The sequence below is a fragment of the Panulirus ornatus genome, chromosome 59 (assembly GCF_036320965.1).
Source record: "Panulirus ornatus isolate Po-2019 chromosome 59, ASM3632096v1, whole genome shotgun sequence".
NCBI lineage: Eukaryota > Metazoa > Arthropoda > Malacostraca > Decapoda > Palinuridae > Panulirus > Panulirus ornatus.
Genome location: NC_092282.1, coordinates 13,613,952 through 13,628,986, shown reverse-complemented (window position 1 = coordinate 13,628,986; position 15,035 = coordinate 13,613,952). Strand labels below are relative to the sequence as shown.

At 43.4% G+C, this 15,035-nt stretch overlaps 1 protein-coding gene across 3 annotated transcripts in view; it reads left to right on the top strand.

The window, feature by feature from the left end:
* Rgk3 (Rad, Gem/Kir family member 3) overlaps positions 1–15,035 on the top strand; it is a 616,115-nt gene that overhangs the window by 542,546 nt on the left and 58,534 nt on the right. For 2 of the 3 annotated variants that reach the window (XM_071696096.1, XM_071696097.1), the window contains one exon: positions 12,625–12,648. The exons of the other annotated variant lie outside the window; for it this stretch is intronic. In XM_071696096.1, coding sequence (XP_071552197.1) covers positions 12,625–12,648 — 24 coding nt within the window. The remainder of the gene's footprint in view (positions 1–12,624; positions 12,649–15,035) is intronic. 3 annotated transcript variants of the gene reach the window in all.

Here is a 15,035-nt window from a genome sequence, read left to right as displayed (position 1 = left end):
CTGAAGGTCCTTAGATGTGGTGTTGGATGCTTAATCTCATGAGTACGACGGTACGACCCTTGGATACGACAGCGGTGTGAATGTCCATGTCAGCATTTGCTAGGGTCGTACCGTCGTGGTCTGAGGTCCAACCGACGTGTTTGAGGGTCGTGCAGTCGTGATTAACGGGTTTGAGGATGCGGGGCAGCGAGGTGGGTCGTCATGGTGGCTCCCGTACCGTACAATAGTGTTGTGGGCTTCGCACGGCCTCAGTAATTGTCAATTACGGCTGGCGAACACATGTTGCCCGTTGTAGCGGCCTATTGTGTACATACAGCGGCAGAGGAGGGTGTTATGTGTTCACCCGTCCATATGGGCAAATCTGTTGCCACTGTCACTGTGTTTTCTTTCCAAATAGATATTCTCCGAGTCAGGTCCTTTGCTTCTGAACCCATCCTCTTGCAATTTGTTGGACATGAATGTTGATATAGTTCGACCGAACTTATGTATTTTATTTTTTTGCCTCCGATCTCGGTTTCTATCTTGAATGTTATGGCGTGAGAGTGGAAGTATCATTTTGAATACTGTCATAGAATTCTGCGGAAGCTGTCGCTACAGTTGGGTGGATAGAACGAAAAAATTCGCCTTTGCTGGCTTCAGTGCCGACATTCCAAGTTATTCTTTTCTCTTTAGGAAAGTTTATGGAATCTGGCTTTGTCGCAGAGGAAAGTCTAGAGCTTACTTCTTAAGACTGCAAAGTGGAAATGATCCAAAAGAAGGGAAAAGTATTCTGGTCTAACACAAGGAGGGAAATGGTCTCAGTTCTGAGAGAAGGAGAGGAACGGATTCTGTTTCAAGACAAGGAGGGAATTGAAGGAGGTTCTAGATTAACAGATTCATAGATTCGTCCCCTGATCCAGAGTAGGGCTGCCAAGCTGGGTGGTGTGGTGATCAGGGTGCGCCTTTGGTAAATGATATCTTTTTCTAAGTTGATATGTGCACCTATTAGTACTGCACGAGGAGAGAGCTATACACTCGTAGGACCTCCATCTCTTGGACTTTCACTGCTACCATACAGTTTGTTAAGTTTCTATATGCTACCATATACAGCTTCATAATTCAGCTCGGTCCAACCATTTTTGGCATTTTTATTAACAAGTTTCATGGCTAAGTATCTATGATGGGATGTGGTTGTTCTGTCCCGCTTCATGGTTTGAAGATGTGCTCATTACCTACGTCATCACGCTGGTTTAAAACCATGAAGAGGGTGATCTAGTCACCTCAAACTCTTCTTTCCTCCATGGTGGACAAGTCTAAGGTCTCTAACCTTTCTCTATAACTCATCACTCATGATTCTGTTTAATTTTTTTTTTGTGTGTGTGTGGAGGTTGACCAGATTTGAGAAGCAGTCTTAGTTTTAGTCTAATGAAGACTATTGCCGTCTTTTCTGTTTTCCTATCGTTAAACTCAGGCGACAAATTAGGGTTGTTATCTACTCCCAGATCTCTTTCAACAAGCAGATTCCTGCAGCCTCTATTCCTGCTTTTCATATCCTTCGTTCCTACCTTCGTTCTGTTTCTTATTCTCGTTCTGTACATTTAATTGGGTTGAATTTAATTGACCACGTATCACGCCAGCTTTGGAGTTTGTCTAGGTCCCCTTGTATGTTGATGCAATCCTCTCCACATTTCATCACATTTCATCGCATTTCATCCATCCCTCGTGCCCTTGGTACAGTATCACCCTTATACATACCAAGTAGGACTCCCGTCCTTCTGTTAAAGCAATAGTCCTAAAACAGAACACCCCCTCCCCTCTCCAGCGGCTTGCAACTAGTGACCTCATCTCACTTCGAGAGGGTTTCTCTGATACGCATCCTTGCTTTCCTTCCATTAAAAATCTACCCGGTCAAGGAAGGCTCCTCCGTTATTACCTCTTGAAGGCCCACCGCTTCTTTACCAGTTTTCTTTCTGAACTAGCGTCAGATTGTTTTTCTGGCAGTCCAGATGCGGACAGTCAACCCAACCTTCTTTTTGTCTAAAACTGAACTCACTCTCTCGTGGAAATTGACGAGGCTAGTTTACTCATGGCCTCCTTTCCCAGGAGACCATGTTGTAGCTCACTGAGGTAGGTGCTCTTGTGCAGGAAGTCGTTCATTTGCTTTCTGATTACATCTTTTTCAGTACCTTACAGATCAGACTTGTCAGGGAGAACCCTCTGTAGTACAGTGCCTCTTCCTGATCATCTTTTTTTCTCATAGATAGGTATGTCCTCTTAAACTCCTTTGAAACTTTGCACACAGGGAGAAATCTCATCAGTACCATGAGCCAAATGTGGGCCAAGAGTCTTTAGTATTCTGTTATTGTCTTCTGTTGGTATTTCAATGTTTCTCAAGACCTCTGCAGTCCATCTCACTGGTGTTGGGGCTATAGTGCCTTCCACTGTAAAGATATTGTTTGATCTTGGCATTCATAAGGTCGCATATCTATACATCTTCTTCAGTAACTCTTCCCACAGATTCTCTTTACCCACCAGTTCACTTCTAGTAAATGTACGAAAAATTTCTAGAATGATCCGCAATTATTCTTTTTTTAAAAATAGTCTTCATTCTGCCTCGCTGACAATATTCTTTTCAATTTTTTTTTCTCTTCCTTCATCCTTATCCTGATACCTTATAGATCCTGGTGAGGCTGGAGTTCTACCTCTGTTTTCACTACAGCACATCGCGGAGTCTTTTGATGTGCAATCCTTCCTTCGTCACCCGTTCCTCTGTACTAGGAATATGGTCTTCTTCCAATCAGAGAATCATCTCGTGCTTCGCTAATCTGCCCATTTATGATGCCACCCATCCCGACTTTTCCTGTAAATCCTTCACTGTTGACTTGCTAACCTCCATGTTTTTGGTTAACTCTCATCTTTCTTTCTTTCTACTAACAGGTGATAATCTTATGTACTCTTGTGGCGTTGTAATCCATGCATCTAAAGTGTGTGTGTGTGTGTGTGTGTCTGTGTGTGAGACCTATTTCCACTGTACAGGGAGAGGATTTTACACTCGTGGGACGTACCTTTTGAATAATGTGTGTGTGTGTGTGTGTGTGTGTGTGTGTGTGTGTTACGAGGAGAGATTTTTACTGTCATGTTGCTCCGTCTCAACTTTGTGTACATGTCTTTACTCCTATAAATATGTGCACAAACACACACACACACACACACACCCTAGCCTATGCAGCCCCTAGGGTGGAGGATGTAAAGCTGTATGGACTGTGGACCGTCTATCGCGACCAGGATTCGAACTTATGCGAGTTTGATCCCAGGCTGCTCGGGTGTGTGTGATGGTCAGTAACGCTGACCGATACACCATGGAGACCCATGTGTGTGTGTGTGTGTGTGTGTGTGTGTGTGTGTGTGTCAACAGGATTAGGGTCGTTCATAGGCGCTGAATTAATCATAAAAGATACTTGACCCAGTTCAGTATCTGGCCTGAGGGAGCGTATTTACCGTCACATTTTCTATCTCTCGTTTCAGTCTTGTGACGATGTTAACAGGTGGCGCCCTGCGAGGTTCTTTGATCTCCCGCTGAACCCTGGCAACTCTCGCACTTTGTACTAGAAAATGGAACGCCAGGCAAACAAGATAATCTCTCTTAAGCCCCGTACTTAAACGCTTAATCACTCTTAGCGAGATAAAGGTGCCACATTTTAATGTGAAAAAAAAATAATGAAATAAGCCATTCATCATCTATGGAAATTTAGTTGCCTAGTCTCACGGAATTTCAAATTATAAATATCATGAACCCAGGTCCACGGAAAGGCGCCGTGTCTAGACCCGGGTTGAAATTCATATCGTATATACAATATCATAAGGTCAGGTGGCGGGATTAAACTGGTTGATGTGCAGGATTGTTATATATACATATACATATCTTTCTTTCTTTCATACTATTCGCCATTTCCCGCATTAGCGAGGTAGCGTTAAGAACAGAGGACTGGGCCTTTGAGGGAATATCCTCACCTGGCCCCCTTCTCTGTTCCTTCTTTTGGAAAATTAAAAAAAAACTAAGAGGGGAGGATTTCCAGCCCCCCGCTCCCTTCCCTTTTAGTCGCCTTCTACGACACGCAGGGAATACGTGGGAAGTATTCTTTCTCCCCTATCCCCAGGGAGGATATATATATATATATATATATATATATATATATATATATATATATATATATATATATATATATATATATATATATATTTTTTTTTTTTTTTTAAACTATTCGCCATTTCCCGCGTTAGCGAGGTAGCGCTAAGAACAGAGGACTGGGCCTTTTTTGGAATATCCTCAACTGGCCCCCTCTGTTCCTTCTTTTGGAAAATTTAAAAAAAAAAAACGAGAGGGGAGGATTTCCAGCCCCCCGCTCCCTCCCCTTTTAGTCGCCTTATATATATATATATATATATATATATATATATATATATATATATATATATATATATATATATATATATATATATATATATATATATTCTTTTTTCTTTGAATTTCGCTTGTGGGGGAGAAAATCTTTTCTTTTGTCTTCAAGGACGACCATTCAAATATGCTGGTCACTGAACACCAGGAAAATATGAAGATGGGAATCTCAAAGATCGAGCGGTATATAATCGGTCTCCACACGTGCACATCCATCACACGCACGGGGCCTCCATGGTGCAATGGTTAGCGTTACTGACCAGCACGGGCCCGCGTGGGCACGAATCCTGGTCGCGGTAGATAGCCCACACTCAGTCCAGATGTTCATCCTCCCTTCAGGGCTGGGTCGATGAATGGGGTTATCGACTTAAACCTAGGATGACTGTGTGTGCATACACACAAAGGAATTGAGGCATGTTAAATGTATACAAGGTCAAGAGACGGGCCTACACGAGTGTAAAACTCTCTCTCTCTCTCTCTCTCTCTCTCTCTCTCTCTCTCTCTCTCTCTCTCTCTCCGTAACACGCAAATGGTAATCACGCTCATACACAAGAGATGGGGGGGAAGGGGGACCTCAAGTGTAAACTCCTTGGCCATACAGTACAATCAAGTCATTACACACTTAAGGCCAGCAGGTCTTAATTGAAGAAGACACGAAGGCTCTACGTCTTCAACTAGACTATCATGTACGTGAGGGGAGGAGACATCACAGACGCTGCTGGATGTAGATTTTTTTTTTTATATTCAAAAGTTACTTAACTGTGACAAGTTAAAGATGTCAAGCGCGAAGTGGGTGTGCGGAGGTGTTAACGGGCGTCTGACTAACGAGAGGTGGCTAGTATGGTATATAAGAAATAAAGGGAATGACGAGGGATAAAGCTAATCCTATTTTTATGGTTTCTAGAACACTGTGGACGATGTTAATGGAAATGTTGAAGTCATGGTTCTTTATTGCTTAGGCCACTTGAGCTGCCTGCTAACGTTGTCCGACATTTAGGTCTAAGAACTTCACTAAATATAATTTTTTTACGGTACGAGATCCCGGATGTAAACATTATGGAGACCCTTCGAGTATAGAGTGTTGGCGGAGGCTTTTTTCATGGGAGTTACGATCATATTTTTTTTTATACTGTAATGTAAAACAAAAACGAAAGAATATTAGTATTTAGGGCAAGGTTAGATCTGACTTAAAGATTAGCCGTGTAGGGGAATGAGTAAATGATCATCACATCAGGTTTGAAAGAGTCTGGATGACGGTAGTGTTGAGAAGTGAAGAACTCAGAGAACTAAAAGATGAAACAGCTGGAAGTTTTTAACATCACAGTAAGAGAGGATAATAATTTATGACAGATGGATGAAAGTGTTAGGAAACTGGTGAGTACGATCAAAGGATATGATTAGCGCCAGCAAATAGATGGTGAAAATAGGATCAAATTAAAGACTGTCATTACAGAATCTATGGAATCGAAGGAACTGAAAACAACCAAAGGAAAATGGGAATAGCTGGCGGTAGGGTAATCTGTGTGAGATGGAAAATGGGGTTTAAATGTGGGGACAGGAGATAGGGCACTTAAAAGGATTCCTCACTACACAGATAAAAGATTCTGTGGAAGGGAAAAGAGGAAGGGGAAAACAAAAGAAAAAGAACCCTGGAGCTGACGGAGAGGGTGAATAAGGAGCGACTGACGCAAAGAAATGGAGGGAGATCTGAAGACATCGAGGCAGAGGGACATACTGATTCATTGAGTGAAGCTCCGTAGAAAGGCAATATACTCAGTTGGGGAACAAAGCTATTAAACCAGTATATGGAATATTTGATGGCAGGTTTTATTTTAACGGGATATTCATGAGCGAGGCATGAAGTCGAGAATGGACGTACTAGATACAACCATGGATATGTGAGTGAGTGGACTGATTCACAACTGCCTAAACTTTGATGGCCCAGCTGGTCACAGGGCCTGATACACCATCACATTAGACCATGTTTTTTTAACACTCAAGGAACGTGGAAATTGAAATATGTCAGATGTGATACACCTACTTGGGTACAGTGATCATGGAATGCCCCAGTTTGACTTTGTGGTTAATGAGGATATCAAACAGGGATCAGAGAGGGAACGATGATTTAAAAAGGAGACTTAATCGTGATATCCTTAAGAGGAGCATTTTTTTCAAGCCAAAAGGATGGAAGAGCATGTGAACTGTGCACTGAAAGAGTTAGAACATGGCTACCACTGGCTGTAAACAAAGGAGAAAGATAGAAAAATTATAAAAGAAGACGTGATATGACTGAACTGAAAGACGTCATAAAAGAGCTTAGTGATGTACCATGGAGTCGAGATATCACCAACACAACGGTCGGCCAGAACTTGTATGGCATAAAAGAACAAGGCACGAAAACTGATGTTGGGCTAAGGTGCTGATGGTAGACTACAGTTTTAGTACATCACACATGACAGCTAGAGAATGAGTGCATGGGAGGCCAATGTTGGTTTGTTTCCGACGCCACCTCGCTAAGGCGGGAGAAGCAATTAGGTGTATGAAAAATGCTATAATTACGATCAATACCATCAACTCTATTTCTTGTACATGTGAACTATCTCCTCTATCCCTGGTGCCTCTTCTATCCCAACCGTCTCGTCTGTACCCACTGTCTTGTCCACCCTGTCCATCTCTGCAATCTCTGCAGTCAGTCCGCTCGAAGTCTTCTATCCCAGCAGCGTAGCTCGCCCAATCGATCTCTTCTCTACTCGCTGTCTTGTCCTACCCAGGCATCTCATCTATCTACGCTGTTTTGACTGCCTCATCCGTCTCTTAAACTACCGGCGACATTGCAAACATCTCTTTGATCCCTTATCGTCCCTCCCACAACCGACGCACTTTGCAATCTGCTCCACCTCATCCGTCTCCTCTCCCCGCGCTTGATTGGCTACCAGCTCTTCTGTGTCTCCGGAGATGCTAGGAACATCTCACTCTTCCTTGCTGGGGAGACTAGCTGTACGGGCGATGCCTTGGAGGCAGAGGCTGCGGCCAATGGTGACGCGGCGCGCTTGCGGACGATACCAACGCGGCACGGCTTGCGTCAAGTTGCGGCCAGTGCTGACGCGGCAGGGCTTGCATGAAGTTGCGGCCAGTGCTGACGCGGCAGAGCCTGCGGCCAAAGTCGACGATAATCCGCCAAAGAATAAGTAGAAGGTACTGGGCCACAACTCGCGTTTATCCTCCTCTGGAGATGGTCGATAATGGGTACCTGGCTTTGGCTGGGATGTGTGTCTGTCTGTGTGTAGATATGCACTATATTCGTATATATATATATATATATATATATATATATATATATATATATATATATATATATATATATATATATATATATATATATACATATATATATATATATATATATATATATATATATATATATATATATATATATATATATATATATATATATGAAAAGTTTTTATCGAGGATGTAAGGCATGTGTACGTGTAGGAAGAGAGGAAAGTGATTGGTTCTCAGTGAATGTAGGTTTGCGGCAGGGGTGTGTGATGTCTCCATGGTTGTTTAATTTGTTTATGGATGGGGTTGTTAGGGAGGTAAATGCAAGAGTCTTGGAAAGAGGGGCAAGTATGAAGACTGTTGGGGATGAGAGAGCTTGGGAAGTGAGTCAGTTGTTGTTCGCTGATGATACAGCGCTGGTGGCGGATTCATGTGAGAAACTGCAGAAGCTGGTGACGGAGTTTGGTAAAGTGTGTGGAAGAAGAAAGTTAAGAGTAAATGTGAATAAGAGCAAGGTTATTAGGTACAGTAGGGTTGAGGGTCAAGTCAATTGGGAGGTGAGTTTGAATGGAGAAAAACTGGAGGAAGTGAAGTGTTTTAGATATCTGGGAGTGGATCTGTCAGCGGATGGAACCATGGAAGCGGAAGTGGATCATAGGGTGGGGGAGGGGGCTAAAATTTTGGGAGCCTTGAAAAATGTGTGGAAGTCGAGAACATTATCCCGGAAAGCAAAAATGGGTATGTTTGAAGGAATAGTAGTTCCAACAATGTTGTATGGTTGCGAGGCGTGGGCTATGGATAGAGTTATGCGCAGGAGGATGGATGTGCTGGAAATGAGATGTTTGAGGACAATGTGTGGTGTGAGGTGGTTTGATCGAGTAAGTAACGTAAGGGTAAGAGAGATGTGTGGAAATAAAAAGAGCGTGGTTGAGAGAGCAGAAGAGGGTGTTTTGAAATGGTTTGGGCACATGGAGAGAATGAGTGAGGAAAGATTGACCAAGAGGATATATGTGTCGGAGGTGGAGGGAACGAGGAGAAGAGGGAGACCAAATTGGAGGTGGAAAGATGGAGTGAAAAGGATTTTGTGTGATCGGGGCCTGAACATGCAGGAGGGTGAAAGGAGGGCAAGGAATAGAGGGAATTGGAGCGATGTGGTATACAGGGGTTGACGTGCTGTCAGTGGATTGAATCAAGGCATGTGAAGCGTCCGGGGTAAACCAAGGAAAGCTGTGTAGGTATGTATATTTGCGTGTGTGGACGTGTGTATGTACATGTGTATGGGGGGGTTGGGCCATTTCTTTCGTCTGTTTCCTTGCGCTACCTCGCAAACGCGGGAGACAGCGATAAAGTATAAAAAAAAAAAAAAAAAAAAAAAAAAAAAAAAAAAAAAATATATATATATATATATATATATATATGCATAAGGTTAACAGGCGGGGCAACACGAGTTTACACTCTCCCGGTAACAGAAATAGTAATCACACACACACACACACACACACACACACACACACACACACACACACACAGCTAATATATACAAATCATGATAAAGTTAAGTATTTTGGAATATATATTGCTTAATTTTAGTCTCAGTAGACAATTTGCATTTAGATAAGGCAAGCAGACGAGACACCGCCGTAGGCTGGTATACTGTCTTCGTGGGTTTGTGACCGAGGGGGGGGGGGGGGCGTTCCTGAAAATATGTAATAACACATATTTTTCCTTTCCTGTCTAGTGAGGAACCTGGGACAGAGGAACTTGAGCCCCGGGCAAGAATGAATCTTAATGGTAAATGGGTTATGGGAGGAGGGAAGGACTAGACGAAGAGAGAGAGAGAGAGAGAGAGAGAGAGAGAGAGAGAGAGAGAGAGAGAGAGAGAGAGAGAGAGAGAGAAGACAACGGTCATTCTTCGAGTGGCCAGTCTCCACACTGAAACTATGGGAAGCAGCTGTTAGACTCGTGCTTTGGACTCAAGCCTTGGGTCTATAAGCGTGTAACTTTGGCTTCATATGAAGAAACGAGAGATGTCGTCCAGACTCGCTAGGGGGATTGCCTTATTTTATGAGTGAAAACAAAAAAGGATCTTTTCTTTCTTCTTTTCACATATTAGTCGTTTTTAGGACACTTGGCATTTATGTTTTTGCTAGGGAAAGTCGGATATATATATATATATATATATATATATATATATGCTGATAACCATGGGGAAAATGGAGCACGAGAAGTTCCCAAGTGCACTTTCGTGTAATGATCGCATCTTCAGGGGAGTTACAAAAATGAGATAGAACGTAGAACGACAAGTTGAAATTCAAGGAAGAGACGTAACTAAGACACTATTGGTAAACGAGCGTTACCGGATGATGGTGTTTGGGTCTGGCATCATGCCTGTCATAAAATTTTATGATGTGAACAGGAAAGTGAACTGTTTAAAAATTTTGCTTACGACAAAGCTATTCAGTTTGTATAGACCTTTACTAATATCGATGTTACAGTTCTTTGTGTACCTAAGAACAGAAGATTCAATGACATTTCTCGTGGTAAGGGAGTTACAATTGATAAGTGAATTAGCGTTATTCCACTCAATACAGTGGTCTTAATTTTTAACATGATTAAACAAAGCATTTGATTCTTGTCTTGTTCTCATACTAGATTCATGTTGCTTAAGTCTAACATAAAGATCCACTCTGCCCAACATAATACATATTACAGCTTTTACAAGGGATTCTGTAAACACAGCCTGTAGAATTTTCTGATGAGTTTTTGATTGAGATATTTTTTATAGTACTGTTGTTGCTTAAGGGTACATTTACGTTAAAGGATTTGAGTAACATGGAAAGTGATGTAAAATTGTTACTAAAAGGGAGAGCTAAAAGATTCTTGGAATCAAGGGGAGGTTTAGGATTAACTCTATAAAACTGTTTCTTTGGCAGCTTCAGAGATTTATCAATGAAAAATCTAAGGTCCTTTAACTTTGATCCATTAGAATATATCTTATCAAACTCATCATCAGTAAATTCCGGACTGCATAGACTTAATGCCATAAGGAACATCAACTGTAATGTTATATAGGGGGAAGAATTGTCTGGAAATGTCTCAAGGGTAAAAGCAAAGGTTAGTGTGGAAAATGAGAGGCAAGGAAGGGGTAGCACCAATGCTGAAGTAGGAGTTGTGGTAATGTGTACAAGAGCAAAGTGTAGATTCCTCTGGTGAGAAGTCCTTATATATATATATATATATATATATATATATATATATATATATATATATATATATATATATATATATATATATATATATATATATATATATATAACAAATGATATTTGCATTAGATCAATACTTACACAGGAATGCGTACCTTTTATGAAATCCATCTTTCAGGATACATAAATCTTTATCAGCTCTGCCGTAATTATGTTGTTCGAAGAGCAGTTAACTGTTTTGAGTGTTACTAACATGCATTCTTAAGGTAGTTGTGGGATGTGATATCATGTCCTCGGGTACCCTTATATAAGGGTCATAGTCTTCCCCCAGCTCAGCTTAAAAGACCCAGGTGTAACCCTGACCATTGGAAATGGGTGAGTGAAAGGTCTGAGTGTGTCCTTTTAACTGCCGGAGACGCAGTTTGTTGCGCCGTTAGTGTGAGGAGGGAGGTTGGATTGCCCTGGGGATGAAAAGGACATTCATCAGGTAAACGATATCCATCTGTCCCTATGTTCCTGATAGGTGCAACTTGCAGGTGGAGCTATCCACCTGACCCTTGGATGTGTGTCCTGGTGTTGTCCACCTGACCCTCGTCTATCGGACAGGGATGTGTGTCCTGGTGTTGTCCACCTGACCCTTGTCTAGCGGACAGGGATGTGTGTCCTGGTGTTATCCACCTGACCCTTGTCTAGCGGACAGGGATGTGTGTCCTGGTGTTGTCACTGCTGATATTGCTGGTGATAGTGATGCTTGGGTTGTGTGTCCTGGTGTTGCTGTTACTGCTCCTGGTGACTAAGGTGACTGGAATGATCCCAGCAGGTGGGGGGCAGCGGTATGTCCCCAGCAGGTGTGTGGGAGCAGTGTGACCCACAGCAGGTACAGGGCGACAGTGTGACTCCAGCAGGTATACAGAAGTGTGACCCAGTCAGGTGTAGGGGAGCTCTGTGACCTAAGCAGGTGTAGGGTAGTAGTGTGATTGCAGTAGATGGAGAGTGACCCACTAAAAGGTGCAGGGCAGCAGTGTGACCCCAGCAGGTGCAGGCAGGGCAGCAGTGTAAACCCCAGCAGGTACAGGCAGGGCAGCAGTGTGATCCCAGTAGGTACAGAGTGACCCACCAGCAGGTGCCAGAGCCGCTTTAAATCTGTATTGAGGTTGTCAGCCCTCTGCTGTGTCTTCTGGCATCACCTCCAATCTTTAATTTCCTGTTCTTTTGTCAGGAAAATAATGGCGGATGTGGAGCACGGAGGGAAACACCTCCTCCTCTCCCCAACCTCATAACTACCTTCCCCCCCCTTGTGGGGACCTACCCCACTGCCACCCCTCATAGATCTCCCCCTCCTCACCGCCCTCCTTGTTGACTTGCCCCACTACCGCCATTCACAACTCCACCCTCTGTGATTCGCCCTCTCTCCAGGACCTCCCCCTCATACCCTGTGTGGACCTACCCTGTCCGTCAACCCTCATAATCCATAAGTGTGTGTGTGTGTGTGTGTGTGTGTGTGTGTGTGTGTGTGTGGACGTTCATCCCCTGACATCCCTCCTCCTCAGCCTCCTGTGTGAGCCACTCCTTCAAGTCAAATGCTCGGCAAAACTACTTCCATGTTATCAATCATTAGTCCTGTTTCAGGAAAGAAAAAAAAAATATTTGAAGCTACACCATATAGGAAAAAAATTTTAGCATCTTATTTTTCTGTTTCAGATTACAGCCCCGGGAAAGCACAATGCAAGTAATGTAGAAAACTTTTTACTTTCACACTTGCCTATAGATTTTTTTTTTTTTTTCATGGCTGTATCATTGATCCATTCTACATGATATTTTCTTCTCGGATTGTCATCATTTTTCCGCTGCTCTTGGTGAGGAAGGAGAGGTGGGTGGGAGGTACTCTCTGCTTTACGATCCTGCCTCTACTTTTCATATGACCTCAGATAACCTCGTCATGAACCATGAGGTCTCTTGTTATCTGCCTATCCCATGTAGTTGACTCCAGCAGATAACCTCCTCATAGTCCTTCAGGTCTCCTTTTATCTATACTTCATGTGTACTTCCCTCATAATCTCTTGTATGCAAACTTCCACGACTGGTGCCCCCTCACAATATTATATCTGCCTGGAATTCCCTATTGTTGTTACCCCTCATCACCCCATATATGTGTGTGTGTGTGTGTGTGTGTGTGTGTGTGTGTGTATGTGTCCCCATTTGCTCTACTGCCTTAGGTCTTGTGTGTAGAACTTCCTCTCCAGTTCCTCTACTGCCATAATCCCCCAAATGTGTGCCGTTCCCTCCTGCTGCCCCTCACAAACCCCTGTGTGTTGTCCTCCTCCTACCCCTGTATCTCATATCTTCCCTCCCTCCCTTCCGTATCATTACCCATATATTTCTCCCGAGTCCCTCTATATCCTTCCCCCATGTGTTGCTTCCTCTATATCCCCCTCCCTTCCCCTGTACCTTCCCGTATCTTTCCCACTTTTATAGCCTCCCTACATGTCAGTAATCACTACCTCTGGACGTCGGAGCTGGTGAATGCTGTATGGCAGCACGCCACGCTGGGCCCTCATAATGTATCTGGAGGGGGATGGACAGCTCACATGGATTACCTTCTTCCCCCACACGCTCTTCAAGTAGGACCTCGACATTACTGCTGTTTTTGTCTCCAGCCGTGTGTCTTCCGGTGAGGGTCAGAGTCCGTGCTTCTGAGCTGCTCCCGTCATGCGGATGTGTGACGACGAGAGGGACGATGTGAAGTCCTGTGTCGATGTTCTGCCGAAGGTGGAACGTTCGCACATCAGCTCTTACCTCTCACGCGTGTGCCAGGAGACTTTCATCCTTGAGCCTGGTTTAAGAGAGCCGGGACTCGTGACTGGCATGTTAGCAGTCGTGATATGCAAAGAGCTCAGAGCCGTCGTGGGTAGTTTGGCAGCGGTCTTAAATTCCCGCCACTTGTATGCATCGTAAATAATTCAGGTTTAGTTGCCTACTTGAGGGTAAGACCCCTGAGCACGACGTTACGATCCTCGAATACGATGATACGACCCTTGAACACGACGGTACGACCTCGAACACAACAGTATAACCCTTGAACACGACGATACGATCTTGAACACAACAGTGCGACCCTTGCTTGAGCATGAGAGACAACCCTTGAACACGACAGTACGACGCTTAAAAGCACAACGATATGACCTTTGATCACGACAGTACGACCTTCGGACGTGACGATGAGACCCTTGAACATGGCGATACATCCTTGAGCACGACGATACAACCCTTGAGCACGACGATATGACCCTTGAGCACGACAATAGCATACGATCCCTTAGCACAAGAATGCAACCCTTAGAATATCATGATATACGTCTTCGAATTCAAAGATCATTGTTCGTGCTATCATACATAAGGGTCGAAGTGTGGTGGTCAAGACATGTAACACACTTACTCATCCTAGTTTTCCAGCACCACGGAACGTCGACACACCAGAGCCTCACTGTGTGAAGTTCTTCCTAGTGCGGAAATGTGTGTTTGTCTCTCCGCTAACATGAGTAACCAAAGCTCTTGAGTGGCTACAGTGCAGATGTTCTAACCATGTTAGAGTCACCAGAGGTATATGTGCCTCACTCCTCACTTCAACGGAGGCTGCCCGGTGAGCTGAGACGCTCCAGATGTATCGTTAATTAAACTTCTCGTCTGAAGTTCCAGAGGCGTGAAATGTTTCCACTTCGGCCTCAGACAAACACGACGTTAAACCATCCATCAAGACGTTGCGTGAGTCGCTTGTAATATTACACGAGGTGCGTCTCACTAAGGATATATATATATATATATATATATATATATATATATATATATATATATATATATATATATATAGGAGTAAGAAAAATTAAAAACTAGTCGTCACTAATTCACAATTAGCTTACCACTGGGGGCCCATAGCCATGGTTTAAGATGAACCCTCCAATGAAGACATGAAGAACCCAACTAGGGCCAATGGACAGCCAAGCATACTGTGACCACTCACTTTCTTGAAGGCTAAGAAAAGGCCTCGAATACTCATACGTTTGATATCCAAGTCTACTAACAGTATCAGAAATAGTGTGGCATGCATCCTAACA